The 22,722-nt window shown below is 38.2% G+C and overlaps 1 protein-coding gene across 1 annotated transcript in view; it reads left to right on the forward strand.

Annotated features, from left to right (window-relative positions):
• NLK (nemo like kinase) overlaps positions 1–21,755 on the forward strand; it is a 165,301-nt gene extending 143,546 nt beyond the window's left edge. Inside the window, exons 8-11 of the mRNA XM_047707405.1 lie at positions 10,376–10,462; positions 16,662–16,860; positions 17,787–17,880; positions 19,939–21,755. Of these exons, the coding sequence (XP_047563361.1) occupies positions 10,376–10,462; positions 16,662–16,860; positions 17,787–17,880; positions 19,939–19,993 (435 nt within the window). The 3' untranslated portion in view covers positions 19,994–21,755. The remainder of the gene's footprint in view (positions 1–10,375; positions 10,463–16,661; positions 16,861–17,786; positions 17,881–19,938) is intronic.
• Positions 21,756–22,722: the final 967 nt, after the last annotated feature.

The following is a 22,722-nucleotide window of genomic DNA, read 5'->3' on the forward strand; positions in this document are numbered from 1 at the left end:
ACTGGGGTGGAGCTTTCACTTCAGTGCCATGTATATCAAGATGTCTTTTCTGAATACTGAGCCAAAATACCTGGTTTCTCTTATTCCAGCCAGGAGTATGAGGCTGATTCTATTGCACTCTTACCACTCACACAGAACCATGTTTGAATGCTTGTAGAAAGGAAGTATGAAGAAGAGATTGCCAGATTTGCACTGATCAATATTGCTTGTAACCAGATAAGTCACTGCTGAGAAAGACAAGAAGATGGCTTTTATCTCCACATAAGCAGCATTTTTAAGGAGAACTTTTCCTAATCTACTTTGGACAGAACAGCTTACTGATGTGAAGAGTGAGCAAGGGAAATAGTTTTCCTAGGAACAGCAAACTGAAACAGAAAGAAGGTTTGAACAGAAAGACTCGGCAACTAATTTTCATGGGCTCTGCCTTGGTTTCTTTTAAATTAGTCATTTATAGGGGTGCCTGGGTGGCTCAGTGGGTTAAAGCCTCTGCCTTTGGCTCGGGTCATGATCTCAGGGTCCTGGGATCAAGCCCTGCATCGGGCTCTCTGCTCAGCAGAGAGCCTGCTTCCTCCTCTCTCTCTGCCTGCCTCTCTGCCTACTTGTGATCTCTGTCAAATAAATAAATAAAATATTTAAAAATAAATAAATAAAAATAAATTAGTCATTTTTATGCTCTGATTGATCATTACATCTGATTGATCTGAGTAGCCGAGTTTGCTACTCCTCTCAAATTACCAGCCAGACATTTTGGCAGGGCCTTGTGCCTTGCCCCTGCAGTTTCTCTCTCTAATTCCAGTGTGACTCCAAAGCTCCCATTTTCACATCATAGGGAGGGGGCAATGGGTTAAGTGTGTTCTCTTCTAAAACCAGTCTGAGGGGCGCCTGGGGGGCTCAGTGGGTTGGGCCACTGCCTTCGGCTCAGGTCATGATCCCAGGTCTTGGGTTCGAGTCCCGCATCGGGCTTTCTGCTCAGCGGGGAGCCTGCTTCCTCCTCTCTCTCTGCCTGCCTCTCTGCCTACTTGTGATTTCTCTCTGTCAAATAAATAAATAAAATCTTTAAAAAAAAAAAAAATAAAACCAGTCTGAACTAGAAAAACAGAGATGTGGATGGTGGTATTTTAAATAACCCCCTGTTGGTTATATCTTTCTGTTGTATTTAGTTTATAAACTGTGAAATAATTTGAGCCCTAACTCTCTTAGAAGAGCACACAGTAATTCTTAACCTAGAGGAAGGTTCTGTATTAATGGAAGGAATTCAAAAGATCTATTATGTTCTATTTATTGGCCATTATCAGGAATATTAAAGTAATTTATCAATACTTCATGGTAAATGTGTCCTTGGAACTAGCAAAATAATTTTCCTCTTTTCCTGACCTTAGGTCAGTAAATCTTTCCTGGCTAAATGTAACCAGTAATGAAATGTGATTAAGATCTCATACCTTGGTGCCACCCTTCCATCTCTAGAGGAATTTTAACTATTGCTAATGGTTGCCAGCTAATTAATCTTTTGTGTCAGAGCTGCTGAAGTGCAGCTGAGAGAGCAAGGCTTCCTAAGGAGTTTCCTCCCTGCCTTCTAGAACAGATCAAAATGGTAACATACTGCACTGAAGATATCTGTGCTCTCCTTTGAGCATTCCTGGCAAGTGAGTCCTTTTCCTTCTAGAAATTTTTAAAAAATCTGTTAGTTGTTGGGGCGCCTGGGTGGCTCAGTGGGTTGAGCCGCTGCCTTCGGCTCGGGTCATGATCCCAGGTCCTGGGTTCGAGCCCCACGTCAGGCTTTCTGCTCAGCAGGGAGCCTGCTTCCTCCTCTCTCTCTGCCTGCCTCTCTGCTTACTTGTGATTTCTCTCTGTCAAATAAATAAATAAAATCTTTAAAAAAAAAAAAATTTGCCCAGACTTACCAAACTCTAAACCTGTGTCTGTTCTGTCATGTGGCCTCAGAGTGTGAGATATAGTTAAAAAAAAAAAAATTAAAAAAAAAAAATTAAAAATAAAAAAAAATAATAAAAATCTGTTAGTTGTAAAAACCTTAAATTTTCAATTAAATAAAAAATAGTTAAGTATCATATTACTGTCTAAAACAAAGGAGGGAAGAAAGGAAAGTTTAAAGACCTATGTTTATTTAACTAGTTAAGTAGGTTAAGATGTTAAGCAGAGGGGCGCCTGGGTGGCTCAGTGGGTTAAATAAAGCCTCTGCCTTTGGCTCAGGTCATGATCTCAGGGTCCTGGGATCGAGCCCCGCATTGGGCTCTCTGCTCAGCTGGGAGCCTGCTTCCCTCTCTCTCTCTGCCTGCCTCTCTGCCTACTTGTGATCTCTGTCAAATAAATAAATAAGGGACGCCTGGGTGGCTCAGTTGGTTAAGCAGCTGCCTTCCGCTCAGGTCATGATCCCGGCGTCCTGGGATCGAGTCCCACATCGGGCTCTTTGCTTGGTAGGGAGCCTGCTTCTCCCTCTGCCTCTGCCTGCCACTCTGTCTGCCTGTGCTCACTCTCGCTTCTCTCTCTATGACAAATAAATAAATAAAATCTTTTAAAAAAATAATAAATTAAAAAAATAAAAATAAAAATAAATAAATAAAAAATCTTTAAAAAAATAAAAAAGGGGGCGCCTGGGTGGCTCAGAGGGTTAAAGCCTCTGCCTTCGGCTCAGATCATGATCCCAGGGTCCTGGGATCGAGCCCCACATCGGGCTCTCTGCTCAGCAGGGAGCCTGCTTTCTCTCTCTCTCTCTGCCTGCCTCTCTGCCTGCTTGTGATCTCTGTCAAATAAATAAATAAAATCTTTAAAAAAAAAAATAAAAAAATAAAAATAAAAAAGATGTTAAGCAGAATTTTTTCCTACACATTTTTACATGAACGGGCCTCTTAACAAGAATACCTCTTAGAATTTATTTTGTTTATCATTAAGTTTTGTGATGGTCTTAAGAGAGCACCGCAGCTACCACTAAATTTAAATCAGCTACTGGAATACTTTGGTTTGGAAGAGAAGACTGGTAGGGTGGAAAGAAATTAGGTGACCATTTTTCCTCAAAGGCTAGATACACTTTGCACAAAACTTTAAAGTCTTTTTCTTTTTTTTTTAAGATTTTATTTATTAATTAGAGAGAGAGCACAAGCAGGGAGGACGGGCAGAAGGAGAAGGAGAAGCTGACTGAGCAGGGATCCAGATACGGGGCTTGATCCCAGGATCATGACCTGAGCCAAACACAGATGCTTTTTTTTTTTTTTTTTTAATTTATTTATTTGACAGAGAGAGAGAGAGATCACAAGTAGGCAGAGAGAGAGGAAGGGAAGCAGGCTCCCCGCCTAGCAGAGAGCCTGATGTGGGGCTCGATCCCAGGACCCTGGGATCATGACCTGAGCCGAAGGCAAATGCTTTAACCCACTGAGCCACCCAGGCGCCCCCAAAGGCAGATGCTTAACCAACTGAGCCACACAAGTACCCCAGAACTTTTAAGTCTTATCTTTAGATGCTTTTAACCAGGGCTAGAAATGGTCTCCTGAGTCAAATGTTCATGGTCTTTAGCAGTAACCCAGGTAGACTGGTATAGAGTAAGTTATGCCTACCATATGTAATTAAATGTAAATGAACTTAGCATGCTACTTAGTTCCAGTTTTTCCCCAGTATAGAACTTCAGGTTTTCATCTATATTTGTTAGTTGATCTGTATACCACTAGTGCAGGGGGCTTATGGGAAATTCTATGGACCTAAAACTGCTTTTAAGAAAAATCCTTTCGGGACGCCTGGGTGGCTCAGTTGGTTAAGCAGCTGCCTTCGGCTCAGGTCATGATCCCAGCGTCCTGGGATCGAGTCCCACATCGGGCTCCTTGCTTGGCAGGGAGCCTGCTTCTCCCTCTGCCTCTGCCTGCCACTCTGTCTGCCTGTGCTCGCTCTCTCTCCCTCTCTCTCTCTGACAGATAAATAAATAAAATCTTTAAAAAAAAAAAAAAAGAATAGTGTCTGGCATTCTAAACATTTGGTAAATATTAATAAATATTACCAGTTAAAGTTACCACCCTTACATGTTGTAGCTATAGCTTGTGATTTTTTTTTTTTAATATATACAACATTATGATCAAATGGAGTTTGTTCCAGGGATCCAAAGACAATTCACCTACAGAAAATCTACTAATGTATTTTGACATTTTAAATGAGAAAAATCATGATTATCTCAATTGATGCAGAAAAGGCATTAGATAAGGTTCAGTCCTTTTTATGTGCTACCATGATGAAAGTTCTTTACAAAAACCTATAGATAAATTTATAGATAAGTATATGAACAAGGCAGAATGAGCTGTATTAACACATTACTAATTAAATGAGATAAAAATGCGTGCACAGAGAAAAAGCCTCTAACTTTTAGAAAGGACTCAATTCTTCTTTTATTTAATATTTTATTTCTTTATTTGCCAGACAGAGATCACAAGTAGGCAGAGAGGCAGGGGGGCGGGGCGGTGGGGGAAGCAGACTCCCAGCTGAGCAGAGAGCCCAATGTGGCGTTCCATCCCAGGACCCTGAGATCATTACCAAAGCTGAAGGCAGAGGCTTTAACCCACTGAGCCACCCAGGCACCCAGGACTCAGAATTCTTAATGAAGCTGCTTAGGCTATTAGAGGTCTTCCCAGGGCAACATATACCTTACTGTACTTATACTAAATTACTGGATATAGGAGTTAGATAAATTATATATAAACTCATGAGGAATACTTCTAAAATTTCAGTACAAGTTTTTGAGTTTGGACTATAAAAAGAAAAACTTTTTTCAAGTAGTTCCCACTTAAGTAGCTACTCAAAGTTAGATGGAAATAGCCATTCTTTACTATTAATAATTCTAACAATATTTAGAAGTATGCTATATACTAGTCACTGTCCCAACCACATCTTATACATTAGTTCATTAAACCCTCACAGCACTATAATATACCATTTGTTCCTTTTTATAAACAAGAGATGAAGGATTACTGAGGTCAAATAATAAGCTTAAGGTCATAAGCCAGATCTCAAAAGTAGGTTTTTCTACTTCTAAAACTTACGTTCTTAGCCAGTATACACTGCCTGACACATACACCTTCACAGCAGATTTTTTTAATTAATTTCATTTATACATACGCAAGTAATGTGAGTACATGTAAAATAAAAATTTTACAGTTCGTCATCCATAGCTACCCCCCATACTGTCCCAGTCACCTCTAGATTAATGTGAGAATATCTTCCCAGACATACTTTGTTTATTTATATATATTTATATAAATAAAAATATGTCCTATTGTTTGTTGGGACTTCTTAAAAAATACAACCATACATATATATACATAAGGACAATCTAATTGGCTATTTTCTTAGAGTACAGATTACTGTCTCAAATTAATTTTCTTGTGTGCTTGATTAATAAACATATTCCCATGGGTGCCTGGGTGGCTCAGTGGGTTAACCCTCTGCCTTTGGCTCGGGTCGTGATCTCAGGGTTCTGGGATTGAGTCCCGCATTGGGTTCTCTGCTCGGCGGGGAGCCTGCTTCCCCCTCTCTCTCTGCCCCTCTGCCTACTTGTAATCTCTCTCTGTCAAATAAATAAAATTTTATTAAAAAAAAAAAAAAATATATATATATATATATACACACACACACATACTCCCATACAGTGTGTCAGTCAAGACTCTTTTTGGCGAAACTCAATTAAAACTGGCTTAAGTAAAAAAGGGAACTTACTGGCTCGTAGCACTTTTCATATGAAGTTGTTGATCTACAGCTGACTCAGTCTTTGCTGGATTTAAGTAGTCAAGTGATGTTCCAAGCCAGGAATCTGATTCTTCTCTGTTTTGTTTTCCTGTGTGTTGGCTTCATTTTCAGACAAGCTTTCTTTTCCCCTGGTGTTTGTAAAAATGGAACCAGTGGTCCAGACCTATGTTCTACTAGCATATCAATCCTTCAGGAGAGAGTTTTCCCAAACAGATCTAGAAAAAATATTTGGAAGGTCTCTGATTCAGTTATGAATATGTTTGGTTATGAGAAATAGAAAATCTTGCTTATTATGGTTTAAAGACATAAGGGTTCATTTTTTTCTCATATCAAGAAGTCCAGAGGTTTGCAGTCTGGAGCTGGTATAGCTGCTCAATTTATGTCATCAAGGACCCAGGGTTTTTTTCTTTCTTTCTGCTCTGCCATCTGAGGAATATTGATTTCATACCCTCTAGCTTATCTCCTCCTGGCCACAAAATGACTGTAGCTTGAAATCGTATTCACATTCAAAGCAAGAAAGTGGAGGAAAGAGGGAACACTAGTGCTATCTGTCCCTTTTATTAGGAAAGGATATTTTCCCAGAAGCCTGCCTAGCAAGGTTCTGCTTCTATGTCATTGTCTAGAACTGTGTAATATGTAACCTCCTAGATGTTAAACAAGCTTTAAAAAAAAAAAAATTAGTGTTTCCTATCTTCTGTAATAAAGGTAGGTAAAGGAGAAGAGGATTGGGGTGGGTATGTGTTGGATTAGCCAGTCCATTGGCTGTCTTCTGTTTTAGAACCTGTATCTTTCCCAGAGTCAGTCAAAGGTGTTCAAGGGAATATTTCATTTGATCGGCCAGGCCTGGGTCAGATGCCCATCCTTGGAATTGAGAGATTGAAATCAAGCTCAGCCCTTTGATTTATGAGTGAAGAGGGAGTGGTATTCGGTATTTTTGTTTGTTTCTTTCTTTCTTTTCTACAGCTCAAAATCTTGGATGAATGCAATCTTAGTTGCCATGACCCAAGTATCTTTTAAAGTAGATACTTGGGAGGGACACCCGGGTGGCTCAGTTTTTGGGCGTCTGCCTTCCGCTCAGGCAGGATCCCAGGGTCCTGGGATTGAGCCCTGCATCAGGCTTCCTGCTGAGCAGGAAGCCTGCTGCTCCCTCTCCCACTCCCCCTGCTTGTGTTTCCTCTCACTGTGTCTCTCTCTGCCAAATAAATAAATAAAATTGTTAAAAATAAAACAAAAAAATAAAGTAGATACATGGGGCACCTGGGTGACTCAATCAGTGAAGCCGCCAGCTCCTGATTTCAGCTCAGGTCATGATCTCAGGATCTCAGAATCGTGGGATCAAGCCCTGCATTGGGCTCTGCGCTCAGCACAGATTCTGTGTGAGATTCTCTCCCTCCCCCTCTCCTCTTCTCACTTGTTCTAAAATAATAAAATATTTAAAAGAAGAAAAGAAAGTAGATACATTTTGAGGCACTGGCTTACTGGTAGGATTGAAAAGTCTATTATCAGCCCTTAGTCCTTCTGTTCATCTCTTTTAAGGTTTAGATTTTCCTTTTTCCTCAGATTGCTCCAACTAATTGTGACAGAAATGCATGTAATATTTTTGTTAAAGTGAAAATGGTTCTGTCTCCTGACAGGAACCGTATCTTATATTTAATAGATTATGTTAGAGAGTTCATTCAATTCAAACTAATTATTTTTCAGGTCGGGATTTCTTTTATATAATCCCCGCGTGCTCACCATATAGTGCACTGCACATTGTGCATACTTAATTAACGTTGCTGACTGATGATCACAGTTTTTTTCCCACTGGCTAAAAACTTACAGTACAGGACTCAAACAGCCAAGCCAGCCTAGCCAACTCTATTGTGGTGACCAGCACTCTGCCCTTGGCTTATGATGACTGTGACATATAATTTAGGGCCCCTCACCCAGGTCCAGAAGCTCATCCTTGCTTCATTTCACTGACAGTTAATCATAGTCATTAATGGAGGACTCTTTATAACCCTTCCCATCCTCATGATTCAGCACTGGCGCCCACTCACTCCTACATTGCTACATGGCTTATAAACTTGCAAAACAAACAGAAAATGGCCTGGCATGTCTTAAAAGGGAAAAAGTAATATCTGTGAATGCTGGGGGAATTGACAAAAACTTTTCCCAAATGAAGTATTTAGGGCATATTTCTAAGCATTCTGTTTTTTCATTCAAATTGATTCTGTTGTGCTTGACTGAGAAATAGGAACTTCTTATCTAGTTCTGATACCTTGTGCCCAGCTGGTTTCAACCATAATGGCTGATGAATTACAGGAGAAGAAAATGGAATTAGATATTTGGCATCTCTAGTACAGCATCTTTCCTATGGAGCCAGTGCTAGGAACTAAATTATTAGTGGTTATCCTTCTGGAGAGGTATTGGCATAACTGAACTGACTTCTTTTTCTCTGTGTCCCTTCTGAACATGCAACACAAAAAAGGAGAAAACATAAGATGATGGTTCGAGGCTGTGGTGAAACTTAGCCTTATTTTTAGTGTGTTGTTAGGGTGTAATTCTATAAAGAAAGATAAGATGGGAGAGGGTGTAAAATTTCAGGTTACCTTAACATCCACTCATTTGATTTTCACAAGCTCCTCATGTATCCAGTTGTCCTCGTGTCTTAACAAATTTTGCCTTCTAATTTGTCCTCTATTCTCCATCCTCTAGAACTATTTGTTCGTATGTTTTCCGTGCCCATCCAGGACCCAATATTCATCTTTGTTACTCCAACATCTAACCCAGGCCCTGGCATTTTGTGCATGGTAAATGATTAACAATGCTTTGGGTCAGTAGGCTGATCTGTGCCAGTACAATCTAATAGAAGAGAAAGCTGAGGTTCTAGCAACTTACTTGACCATAGTGATGGTGAAGTTAGAATTGGAACCCACCTGTTCTAGTACTCATCCCACCTTTCCTGACCCTGACCCTGACCTTAAGCTATAACACCATCTATAGATGTTATACATGTTATAACATCTATAACACTAAATTCACTTGGAAAGTGGAAAGGAGGGGCGCCTGGGTGGCTCAGTGGGTTAAAGCCTCTGCCTTCGGCTCAGGTCATGATCCCAGGGTCCTGGGATCGAGCCCTACATCGGGCTCTCTCCTCTGCAGGGAGCCTGCTTCCTCCTCTCTCTCTGCTTGACTCTCTGCCTACTTGTGATCTCTGTCTGTCAAATAAATAAATAAAATCTTTATAAAAAAAAAGTGGAAAGGAGGGGCTCCTGGCTGGCTCATTTGGTGGAACGTGCGACACTTGACTTCAGGTTTGTGGGTTTGAGCCCTGTGTTGGGTGTAGAGATCACTAAAAAAATAAAATCTTAAAAATTATTTTTTAGGGCGCCTGGGTGGCTCAGTGGGTTAGGCCACTGCCTTCGGCTCAGGTCATGATCTCAGGGTCCTGGGATCGAGTCCCACATCGGGCTCTCTGCTCAGCAGGAAGCCTGCTTCCCTCTCTCTCTCTCTCTGCCTGCCTCTCCGTCTACTTGTGATCTCTCTCTGTCAAATAAATAAATAAAATCTTAAAAAAAAATTATTTTTTAAAAATAATTTTTTTTTAAAGTGGAAAGAAGAGATTTGCTTATGGTGAGATATTTTGTTAAGAATTGGCTGAAATTTGGCTGCTAACCTGCATAAACCATTGAAAAGGACCAGCTATTTACAACAAACCAAGAATCAAAATCTTTAAAAAAATAGCAGATTACTTCATTTTACACAATAAAATTGTTAGGGGAAATATGTAAATTAAGTTGTAAATCAAAACCTCCACACTCTCCACATGCCACTCCTTGACTAATGTAGATAATTTCAGGACTACCATAGACTTACATATTTTTAACAAGAAATACTTCTCTATTGGCAAACAAATATTTGAGTGCCAATTGTAAATGGGTTCTGTGCACATAATGCTTTTTCTGTCATAATCCTACTGCGTTTCCTATAATTTTTGAGCTAAAGTGAACTTCAGAGATCATTTAGTCCAACCATCTCCTTCTGTGCTTAAGAATACTGGGATTCTCACATGTTGATTTATCCAATCGGTTAGTGAATTAGAGCCTCATCTCATCTTATCTCTGTTAGTCCTTGATCCTGCAGAAAACTTCTATGAGGTAAATAATTCTCTCGCGACGATTCTGAGACACCTTGCTGCTATTCTTACTGGATTTTTACTATGTGGCTTTGTTGGAAATAGGCGACGTGTAAGACAGAGTTCACATGCACAGTTTCCATGCTTGACTTTGCACGTACCTGTGGTTTTAAATATTTTTGCCTCCCAATCCCAGGCATGTTTGGTCTTCCCTTCTTGCCTGAGCATTTACAGTATAAGACTAACAGGAGCACCATATTTACAGGATTAGCCTTCATTTTTTGTAGGCTCCTTTGTGAGCTAACCTACAATAGGTAATCCTGCAATATAAAATATTCTACTGGAAGTCAGTAACAGTTGCTGCTTCTGAAGATTGGTTAATGAGGGGACTACCCCTTCCCTTTGAGGGGTTATACATATATGCACACAACTTTTGAGCTGGATACTTATAATAAATTGGCTGTATTCTGTATCTACGTACACAGAGACTCACGTATTTTAATTCTTCATTTCTTGCAGCCATCTCTTCCTGTACTTTATACCCTGTCTAGCCAGGCTACACATGAAGCTGTTCATCTCCTTTGCAGGATGTTGGTCTTTGATCCAGTAAGTAGTGTTTATTTTTATATTGTTTTAATGAATTAAAAATACATGTGCTCTAAGAAAAACATCCTGGCTTTAAATAGATGAGCAATGTAAAGGATGACTTGTCAAAGATAAACTTCAGTCCCCAGTTTTGTGTGTACCACTGTGCTCACTCACTGCACAGAAGTTTGATTATTAACACATAAACATCTAGGTGAAAAGAGATAAGGAACTGCACCATCCTTATTTATCTCAGGATTTGAAAAAAGAGTTTGACGCCAAGGTAAATCAGGAGAAAGGAATTTTAACATTCTTGGAAATAATCTGCCCATTATATTGCATAAGGAACTGTTGACTCGTTTGGTGGTTGAGATGGTAGCTTTATCAAATGCCATTTGTAGTCTTGACTCTTCTGGGACAAAGTTCAGGTCTTCATTTACCAATTCATCCGAAGAGTATTTATTACTCGTCTCTGTTCTGGTAACTATTGCCAAAGAAGACTCAAAAATGAAAACATTGAGAAAAGAACGTCTTACTTGCCGAGAGTATAAGAATTCCTCAAGTACAAACACAGCAGGTATTTAAAGAGGAAAAAACCACAAAAGTACCATTTATGAAATTTACATTGGTATGTTCATAATGAGAAAACAGCTGCATTTCAGGGGACGGAGTGAATTTTTTCTTCATTTGGTGTTTATTTTTGGGTTTCCATTTGTTTACTTCAGCATGTGAGGTGCCCATGATATGGGAAGCAAAACAGAGTGGCCCTTCTTGTTTCCACACCCCCTCCCTGTGGCCAAGCTTCTACCATTGAGGATAGTTTCCAGCACATCACTTGCTCAGTGAGCTAGTGATTTAGTGTCATTAGTTTGATTTTTTTTTGTTTTATTTGGCAAACCTATCTACGTAGCTAAACTATTTATACAACAGATGTTAATACCTAAAGACCTTTTACATATTTTTTATATATCTTTTGTGGTTAACAAAACTAGAACCACATGAATTTCAAGCGTCAGAGGTCGTTTCTGTATGCCTCTAGACAATATATAACAAATATATTTTGTATATTAGTATATAATAAATAAATTATAATAAAGGCCCTGAGGTTAAATTTTATGTTTATGTGTCAGAAATATGTTACTCTTTTTATTCTATTAAGATTGAGAACCAAGAACCATGTGATTCACCTGTACCAACTTTTATTTGCAGTACTTAGAGCTGTTAGCTGTCCTATTTCTCTGAGATCCCATGATTATTAATGATCCTGTCCTGCCAGGAATTCATAATCTTTACAGCCCTAAGGCTGGAATTTCCTAAGCCACAGAGTGGATACCAGGCATGTTTTCCTGGGAGGCCTTTTAGACATCAGTTCTACACATGAAATGTCCTTTTTCCCTAAGAGTGGGATTGTCACATCTAATTAAAGTGAAGCTTTTGGTGTGTTCATAGTTATACATTAGGTTTATCTATAAGAAGGAGGTAAGATTTATCTGGTAAAAAAATAAAAAGAGGATCAATTCTTACTGGACCTATGCAAATAACTCCATGGTTATTTAAAAAAAATGAATTCCATTAACACACCCCATGTAATATTTACCCATTTTTATCATTGTCTTATAGAACAAGGCCAAAATATATTATTATTTATTAAAATATATATAATATATTATTATTTATTTACCAAAATATATTATTATTTATTTACAAAATCATTTTAAATTGGCCTGATGCTTTATTAGTTTATGACTGATATTAAGGATTCTTTTCTTTCTAATTCTGAGGGTTCAATTAGAAATAGATATCATTTTTAAAGAGTGTTTCTGATTTTAACCTGTTAAATTGAGGCCTGATGCTTTATTAGTTTATGACTGATATTAAGGATTCTTTTCTTTCTAATTCTGAGGGTTCAATTAGAAATAGATATCATTTTTAAAGAGTGTTTCTGATTTTAACCTGTTAAATTGAGGCCTGATGCTTTATTAGTTTATGACTGATATTAAGGATTCTTTTCTTTCTAATTCTGAGGGTTCAGTTAGAAATAGATAGCATTTTTAAAGAGTGTTTCTGATTTTAACCTGTTAAATTGAGGGCTAGAGATACATTAAGAAGAAAGAAATGAGGTTTTAAAAAATACCCATTAAAAATAGAACATTAGCCATAATTAAATCACTTTATTTAGTCCGGTTAGTCTGAGATAATTATTTAATTACTTTACTGATCTTGGGTTAAGCATGTGTCTGCTCTTGGACTGACACATTCTGAAATCCTGACTCAGTTACTTGGTTTAATCGAGGTGATGGCTGTCTGTGGTGATAATATCAGCTGTTCCCATAAGTTTATGTCCTGAATTTAGTAGTCAGGAGTACCTGGTGTAACAGTCCTTTACTGAGGTTCTTGTGATGTTTCTCATGGGAAATTTAATTCCTTAGCTTGTAGTAGAAGTCTTTAGGCAAACAAAAGGAGAAACCAGAAGCCACTAAAGGATAAGGTGAAGGGCTCTGGTTCTTTTATTCTAATAATATCAATAGTGTTGGAAAGGATGGGTTGTAGTAATCAGTTTATAAAGGTGTGATTAACTATTAACCCAAATAGTGAAGGCATTAAACAAATCTCCAGAGACTTTATCTAAATGCAATAAATAGTTACAAGCAGTATTTTTAAAGCACAGCAATAATTATTAGGAAGTTAGACAAAATTATTCACTTTTTTCCGCTTGCCAAATATATCTGTTATCTTGCATAAACATCTTCCTATCATCACATACTCTTTTATACTCTTTACAAAATACATATTACTTTAACCCAAAGATACTTGCACATCTTTTTTAACTGTTTATTGATGGCTCCTCTATGATATATTAATGAAGAGTCTTTGTATATTAAAATTATGTTGTCCAGGTATCCCAACGACTGTCTATTAACTCAAATTAATTATTGCCAAGGTCTTAATATTAACTAAGAACCAGATTAAAATTTAAGTTGACAAATTAAGTCCTTATGAATTTTAACATTCTAAAAAGTAATTTCTTTAAAAATTAATTAATTAATTAATTAAAAACGAATTTCTTTTTAAAAGCACATTACCTGTTATCCTTCATCTAATGTAGTTGAATACATAATTTTGCAATTCTGTAATCTTACACAAAGGGATATTAGTTTATCTGACCAACAAAATCAGTGGAAAAAAAATTAAATTCAAAATGATTAGGCTTTTTGTGAGAAAACAAACCCAAAATTTATAGAATATTGTGACGGCATTATGTGTACATGGCAGTAAAATCAGAAAGAAAACAGAGATTTTAAAATATTTATAACTATTAACTCAGACTGATTTGTCCAGAGTCACCTTGCATAGTAATACCATATGACCTCTTTATCTTATACAATTATATACCAGATATTAAAACTTTTTTAAGTTAAGAGATATATTTTGCTTTTTACTTTGTAACCTACTAAACCAAGAATATTATTTTAATTCACAGTTAAAGCTTTATTTAATCTTTGAGTTACAACTTTCTTTTTTTTAAGATTTTATTTACTTATTTATTTGAGAGAGACAGAGACAGAAAGAGCAGGAGCAGAGGAAGAGGGACAAGCAGACTCCACACTGAGGGCAGAGCCTAACACAGGGCTCAATCCCAGGACCCTGAGATCATGACCAGAGGTGAAATCAAGAGTCAGACACTTAACTGACTGAGCCACCCAGGCACCCCTATGAGTTACAACTTTAGCAAGAAAAAATTTCTAAATAGCCAATACATTTAATACATAAAGAAGAATAGTGTTTTAAAAATCTTTTCATTTCTTTGTATATGTCTTTAATGTGTTGATATTGGTCCTCAAAACCAGTTAGAATAGGAATTTGCCCCATTAGCTTTTTAAGAGATCTCATAACATGATATATTAACTTCCCTCAGAGGTATACAAAGTACACTAATGTGTTTGCTTAGAAATGTTTTTTATTTGTAAAATGGAAATTTTTATTAACTCTTCAGAACTAAAAGAGCCACAATTCTGATGAAGCAACAAAATCTAGGGTAGAAACAAGTGTCCACATCTATTATAAATGTTGATCAGTTAAACAACGTGTGTACAAAATGTCATTAAGAATATATATGAACATGGGACGCCTTGGTGGCTCAGTCAGTTGAGTGTCTGTATCTTGATTTTGGCTCAGGTCATGATCTTGGGGCCCTGGGATCAAGCCCCAAGTCGGGCTCTGTTGCTCAAGCAGGGAATCTGCTTCTCCCTCTCTCTCTGCCCTTCCCCCAACTTGTACATGCACGCACACATGCTTTCTCTCAGATAAGTAAATCTTTATATATATATAGAGAGAGAGAGAGAGAGAACACAATTAAGCACCACTAGGTCCTTCCAAAGAACATTATTGAAAAATCTGAGTAATTTTGTGATCCCTTTTTCAATTTAGTAAAGCAGTTTTTCTTTTCAGTGTTCATACCCTTTACAAAATGACAGTCTCCTTTCTTTGCAGAAGTTCTAAAGAGACATTAATTTATTTAGAAAAATGAAAGCTGATCATTGATTGCATGCTAAGGATTTGATTTACTTTTTGTTCAAAGACTTCTCTTAGGTAAAATACTTTAGAGGACCCCATGTTGGTGCACACAGAACGTTCAAAAACAGAGCATGCTATCAGTCATTGGGATAACACCAAAATCTTTTCAAACCTGCATGCTGGAATTTTAGGAAATATCAGAATCCACAGACAAAAAAAACTAACAGGAAAACCAGATTCCAGCTGCTGGTGGCAGCTGAGATGACCCAATTTCTGACATCTGCCACCTGACGGAAATGACTTAATGGTCAGATGATAAACTTAAAACCCAGATTCACCCACTGCTAACACCTGTGTGTTCACAATTGGCCATGCTCAGTCAGAAACAGAAATAGATTTGTCCAAGAACCAGCTCTAGTATGCAGAAGCCAAGGAGCTCAGTTCCTCACATGAGACCGGCCAGGGTCACTGAGGACTCCCAAGGGGCCCAGTCCCAGGCACAATGTACTGTCTAGCCAGCTTGTTTCCTTTGGTTCTGACAATAGACCTTTATCCCAGTGAAACCTCTAGGAATAGCTGGATCCATTTAGAAAAAAAAAAGAAGCTTACTTGCTAAGAGTACCAGCAAGTCAAGCTTCAGAAGGGCTGGATCACCAGTTATACCATATGACAGGTAGTGAAAGAAACAAAACCAAGGTTGTCAAGTTTACATTCATCTGTTCATGGTATATAAACAGCAGCTTTCTTTTGTGATTATCATATCCTGAAAAGTCATGACATGCCTTTTAACATCAGCAAAAAATTAGAGATAGAAGTGTTTTTAGGGAAACCAGGTTTATGGGAAATAGTTAACATTTTGTTATTTGGGGGACTAGAACCAGTCAGGATGATCCATTTATTTTTGGTTTGAGCACCAAATGGTTTCCTTTGTTTTTAATTGTGTTGTGTGTGAAGTGGGACAGAGTGTCCATTTTTGTTACTCTGTACTGAATCCATCCTTAAATTCTTTAAAATGTACATGTATGTCCACTAAGCTAAAAAGAGGAGCAGGGTTGTTTCTTTTTTTTTAATGGAGAAATGATTTTATGATTTATGTAAACCTGAACCTACTACATGAAGTATTCTGATCTGAAGTGCTAGAAAACCACAGGCCACTGATACTCAGACAGTGTTGGCTGTCAAAACATGGCATTCAGACGTTATCTGCTGCCTGACCCCAGCAGTTCCCCATAGGCTTTTGCCCTAAGTTCAGTTGGCATTCTAAGAGAATAAAAGTTTCAAGCAACTTTGTAAAATTGCCAGTGTGATCACATCTCTACCAAATGCTGAAACACATTTAGAAAATATAACTGTTATTTAAAATGTAAACTTATTCCCTCCAAAGCTTTGCATATTTAAATGTCATGGTATTTGCCATTTTTGACCATGCATATATCTATTTCAAGGTAGGAACTCTTTGGGATCTTAGCAGAGTCACTTCTAAATGCTTTCTGGTGGTGTCTGGTGGTTGGTTGTCCTACGTCATATACTCACTCTGCTGCTGCATTAACGTGCCTCTGCGTTCAGACATCCTTCTTTATACAAGACACACTATAAATTAGGGATAAGCTGTGAGAAGCAGTCACTGTGTCTTAATGAAAGATCCTGTGTAGACAGTCATATTTATCTGTAGTGTTGATGTGCTGGTCTCTAAATTTGATTTCAGTCCAAAAGAATATCTGCTAAGGATGCCTTAGCCCACCCCTACCTAGATGAAGGCCGACTACGCTATCACACGTGTATGTGTAAATGTTGCTTTTCCACCTCTACTGGAAGAGTTTATACCAGTGACTTTGAGCCCATCACCAATCCCAAATTTGATGACACTTTTGAGAAGAACCTCAGTTCTGTTCGACAGGTTAAAGGTGAGTATCATTTTTGGCCTCCGGCCAGGCAGGATGAATAATAACATTTTCCATTATGTGGCTGTGAAAAACTGAGTCTTGATGGTGACCAAAGTTCCTCCATATGTTTATTTTACAACCTTGCATATAGCTGTTTGTCCAGGGCATATATGCCAAGAAAGCTATGTGTGTTATAAAAACAGATTTAATATTGCATCCAGTGAAGGGTCAGGCAGAGGAGCTTTTCAGACTGACTTGTTTAGTGAGTGTGAGACTCAAAGCAGATAATATGTATTCACTCAGTGTAATTTCATTGCATGAAACACGTTGGACTTTTTTATATAACGTGCAAATTTTAGGAAGGATAAACACCCACTGAGGGAATCATTCCCTGAATGATCACAAGAGAGGAGAATTTCCAATAGTCCACTCATAAAATTCCCTGACACGATCTCCTGCTGGGGTGGAGATGGAGGTTAATGACACCCAAAATTCTGAATGATATTAGACATTTTAGGGCGTTTTAGAAGAGAGTAGACCCCAAGGTAAACAGCCCAAAACTATGAACCTAAACAACTGTGGGGGTTTTTTAAGTGATTTTCAAAAGAGCAATAATTACCATCAACATAGAAAATCGATTCATAAGGCCAGCTCTGTGGAATCACTGTCAAATTTGTAGACCATTTTACTCCTCCCTTGGATGGAGTTTTAAACCCATATAAATGCCATTTGGTCAGGGGGGTGGGGAAGTTGCCTGTGTTTAGCAGCCACTGTCACTTTGGTTTCAGGAAAGTTCCACTGGATCCTGCCTTATACATGATCTGTGTGCTTGACCTCACAAAACCAGTGGGAAATGCTGTTTGCAGATGCTGGCCAGTTAGCTGAGAGTCTAGTGCTCACAGGCCTGCAGATTGGCATGGATTGTATGATGTTTGTTTTCTCCACAGAAATCATTCACCAGTTCATTTTGGAACAGCAGAAAGGAAACAGAGTGCCTCTCTGCATCAACCCGCAGTCTGCTGCTTTTAAGAGCTTTATTAGGTAACTATATGTATGTAATTCTTACTTTCTTGTTACTAAAAGGATGTCATTGTGATTTGATTATTCAGCATATTTCTCTTTTTATTTAGATTAGATAATACAGACAAAAACAAGGTTTCTTTTACGAGTTTTGACTTTAGTCAAAAGCAAGTAAAAAATGTGAGCATTGGTTTCTACACTGATGCCCCTTCATGGGGGTTGATTGGGTGGTGGGGGGGTTGCTTTGGCAGTTTTTTTCACAGATGACCGCTCTGCTCACTGCTTGTGCACATGCATAGGGATCCTCCTGCAGCAGCAGCATGGCGGCCACTGCCCTCGAAGTAGACGTGGTCATCTTGGTTCCCACTACCATCCCCACCACCTTAATAATAATGCAAGCAAGATGATTTTATAGGTAGAGTGCTGGTGTGTTCTGTCTAGAGTTTTGTTTAAAGAGCTTCATAGCTGCTTTGGAACCTGACAAGTCTCATTCACTTTGTCTCCCACCCTGTCCTTTCCTTCTCAGTGTCTTTTTCCCTATTCCTTGCATCAATTAAGGTACAGCCAGGAGAAAGCACACCAGTAATGTGAACAGGGAAACTTTAGTAGTGAGAAGTATTAACTAGGAAACGATGGTTAACTTCCAAAAGGTGCATAAGAAGATTCTGGAGGGCCCCGAAGTAGCAAATGCAGAAAGCAGGTACTCCCTCTAGACTAAGGAAGAATGAACAAGGAAGATATTAAGAATTTGGAGAAGGACCCTCCACCCAAGGCTAATAAAATTTGGACCTCTTTGTAGAGGATATGACTGCCACAAGAACACACAGAGCTTGAGGGTGGTGAGGAAACTTTGCAAAAGGTGTGGGCAGAACTGGTCCATCAGAGAGGCCTGCTGGGTTACAGAGAAACTTGCCAGAAAGTTTGGGTAGGACAAAACCGGGCCTTCCACGTCAAAAAACCACTCCAGAACCAGGAAGGGAAGCTGCTTCCTGATGCTGTGGCCTTGCAGTGTCCTTCCAGCATAAGCCAGGTGGCAAAGGATAACTGTGAGTAGGGTCTGGTTCCAGTATCACAAAGCAGGACAGAGAAGGGTGGATTTAGATCTGAGAGGCCACACTCTTCCTCCTTTCTTCTCCACCTGCCTTTCTTCCTTTCCCTCTTCTTCTTGCTTCCCTTTTAATTGGCCTTGACATGATGTTGAAGTTGATTAAAGTTATTAAATCAAGGTCAAGAATTTTTGTTTAGAATTTTTTTAATCAGAGTGACTTTCATTTCTTCCATGTATTTTTCTGTGGAAAGAAGGAATTAGGTTGCATTTTTACCTTTCTGTGGTTCAAAATTACTTTATTATTTTCCCCTAAGAGTTAGTGACCCAGTCAATCATGTGTTTTAATACCTTTCAGGTGCAAGTTATTCATTATCCTGGGCCCCTGGGAAGCAAAATGGTTACACACACACCCTCAAGTTTATAATCTAGTTAGCAAAATTAGACAGATACGTGAAATAACTGAGAAAACTGATCCGTGGATAACAAATGCTAAATGATTATCATTACTGTTGAATTCATACTTCATAAAAGAGTGCCTGTAAGGCTCATTCACATAGATTCCCACTTAAAGTCACTGTATTTTGAGAGGCTGCTTTTAAATGGATAATTCTGCATCCCTTGAGGTTATTTTCTTCGTTGATTATAGACATTATTGTAATACCTTCCACCTACTTCATATTACAAAGTAGGCACGGTAGAAGGCACTTTACCTACATTATCTCATGTATTCATCACTGTCCTACAAGATGGATGGCAGGCATCATCCCTTTCCAAAAGAGAATTATGCTCGGACTCCCACCTCGAGTAAATGACTTATCTCTAAGCCCATCACTGTTGCCTCACTTATCAATACGGATTCTTGAATGAACAACTTGGAACAAATGCAGCTTTAGAGAAGTTAAACAAATAAAAATCCAGAAATGGACTTTATAATTTTTTTAAAGGAAGAGAGGAAAACACACAGCGTTGACTCATCCTCTTGCCCTTTGTGGTGTCACACCTGGTTTCACTGTGTCTCCATTTTTTTCCAGTTCCACTGTCGCCCAGCCGTCTGAGATGCCCCCATCTCCTCTGGTGTGGGAGTGACGGTGGAAGATAATGTACTACTGAAGATGTAATGTAGCTTTCCACTGGAGTCTGGGATTTGCAATTCTGGAGGTTAATCATGCTTGTACTGTAATTTTACTAATGAAGTTTTAAATTAACAACCACTACTTGTATGATATGAATAATATTTAGAAATGTTACTAGACTTTTAATCTTGTAAAGTGGTTGTGCTTTTAGAAGAAAAATATTTTACCCAGAGTTGCACATGTTTTATGAATTTAGTGCAGCTGTTATGGCTCACCTCAGAACAAAAGAGAATTGAACCAAATTTGGGATTTTGGGGTTTTGTGTTTTTGTTTTGTTTTGTTTTTCTTTTTTTAAAATGAAGTGAGATTGTTCACACACACACACACACACACACACACACACACACACACACACAGGACAGTCGTACATTTTGATATTTGAGCCATTCCTGAAAATTTGGGGTTTTCTAAAACAAAAGAATCTAGAAACCTTGCCTGCGACCAATCATGGAGCCACATGAGCTGATCGTGGCTGCACCTGGGGGGGTGGGGGGTGGGGCATGCCACCTAATGATCAAGCCCTATAATTAGCTTCTCATTAGAGCCGTGACGGTGATGTGTGCTGTCTAAAATCCAATGTTGTGGGTAGAGAGAATGAGTTTGTGACTAGGAGAGACTAAACTTCTGTTTTCCTTACCCAGTATAAATATATATATATATATTTAATCTATTTTTATTAGAAGTTTTTCTGCTCTTTCTTACATAAAAGAACCCCCCAAGCATGCATCTTTCATGTGTGTAAATAATTCATTTCTGGGCTAATTTCAAAAGAATCCCAACATTGCTGTATAGAGAGAGAACTAGCTTGCACATTTTAGGTCTGTGAAATTTTGTGAGACTTTTCCTGCACTGGACAGTTAAAAAATAAATAAATAAAGACAAAAACAAATTTTTAAAAATTTTAAAGCCACAAAAAAAGGCACATAGGGAATTATGTCAAATGTGTTTGTGTCCTTAGGCAAAGCTGTGGGAGTCTTGAAATGTCACAGTAGTAAATAACTTATTACTTTTTGACAAATTTTTTTTTCTGTTGGAACACTGAATTCTTCTGTGCATATGTATATATGAATACAAATTGAAGGCCTCTACCTCCTGGAGTTATACAACTTGGCTTGTTTACCTCCACATGCTGATGATGACTATTTTTTTTTTTTAAGTTCAATGTGGAGACTTGAAACTTGAATGTCCCTTCCAACTTTTATATTAAAAATAAAAAGACAAGAAAATTGAAGATCGTTTTTCACCTGTACAAGGAATACTAATGGATCGTCTTAAAATTGGTCTAGGAAAAAACCTTGGTGTGTGTTATGGACAATTAACTGTTAAAGTTATTGTAAGTTATCTGTATTTAGCAGAGTATTTTCATCTTGAGTGATCTGAGCTGAATTTGAAGACTATTAATAAGTTATGTTTGGAAGTTTTAACTTCAATGAAGTAATTATTTGCTGTGAAAGAAACAAACATTGAATTACTAAACAAAGATGGTGCAATATCTTTGTTTTTTTTTTATGAGGCTCCTGAGAATCAACCCAACTGAAGCATTTCAATTCACTTGAATGAGAAACGTGTTTAGTATCAAAAGAGCCCAAGAAGACACTGGTGTGAAAGGTACAATCTCAGAGGTTGGTCAATTACCGTGGCACACTTACTGGTCACTTTGTACAATGTAGATTTGAAGTACAGTGGTGAAAACATTAAATGTGACATTTGAAAAAGATGTGTCATCCGATTTCTTTTAATTCTTTTGTTTTCTCTTCAGTACAGCTTTCATTCCTGATTTTGCAGTTTTAAGACATTTCTTATTTTTCTTTTTTTTATTTTGATCTTTGAGGAAATTAATTACGGTTTTTGAAATTCTTCCCAGAAACTTTACATTGCCAAAAATATACCAAAAACATACTTAAGCAATATTAAAGATATTTTGAGTCATATATAATTTGAAAGTCTTTCCAGACCTTAGAGTCTAATCCAGTGGTTTTCAAGCCTTTTTTTTTTTTTTTTCCTTTTTTGAGCAAAGAGCCCTATTCTCATGTGAGATCAAATTTCAATACACTGGAGTCGAAAACATTAAATAAACAAACTGGATGAAACAGGTGGCTGGGGACTTGACCTCACCTTCTCTTCCTTTCTGCCTCCTGCCCCCTGGCAGCCCAAAGGTAGTTCTAGCAAAGGAAGAAGTCCTAGCTGGAGTGCCTGGGTGGCTCAGTCAGTTGAGCATCTGCCTTCTGCTCAGGTCATGATCCTGGGGTCCTGAGATCGAGCCCTGCATCAGGCTCCCTGATTAGCAGGGAGCATGCTGCTCCCCCCTCTTGTGCTCTCTTGTTCTCTCTGTCAAATAAATAAATAAAATATTTTTTTTAAGGGTTGGGGGAAGAAGTCCCAGCTGGGTGGTGGTGTAATTATGACCTGACACCAGACTCCCTAACTTCAGAATACCTTCCGGTGGCAGATAAGGCAACGTGACTCTTGAGTTTGTAGATGGCATGTATTTCCCCCTGTCTTTCCTTGATTCAGCAAAATGAATGGATTTTTTTCCCTGACATGGAGAGAATTGACTGTTCTAACTCATATAAATTAATACACATAAGTTTGTTCATCCAATAAACTTTTGAATACCCATTGAGTGCAAGAATTAACAAGGACACCTTGTTAATAGTACTTGAATAAGAAAACTAGCTTTTA

Source organism: Lutra lutra, chromosome 16 (genome assembly GCF_902655055.1).
Source record: "Lutra lutra chromosome 16, mLutLut1.2, whole genome shotgun sequence".
Taxonomy (NCBI): Eukaryota; Metazoa; Chordata; class Mammalia; order Carnivora; family Mustelidae; genus Lutra; species Lutra lutra.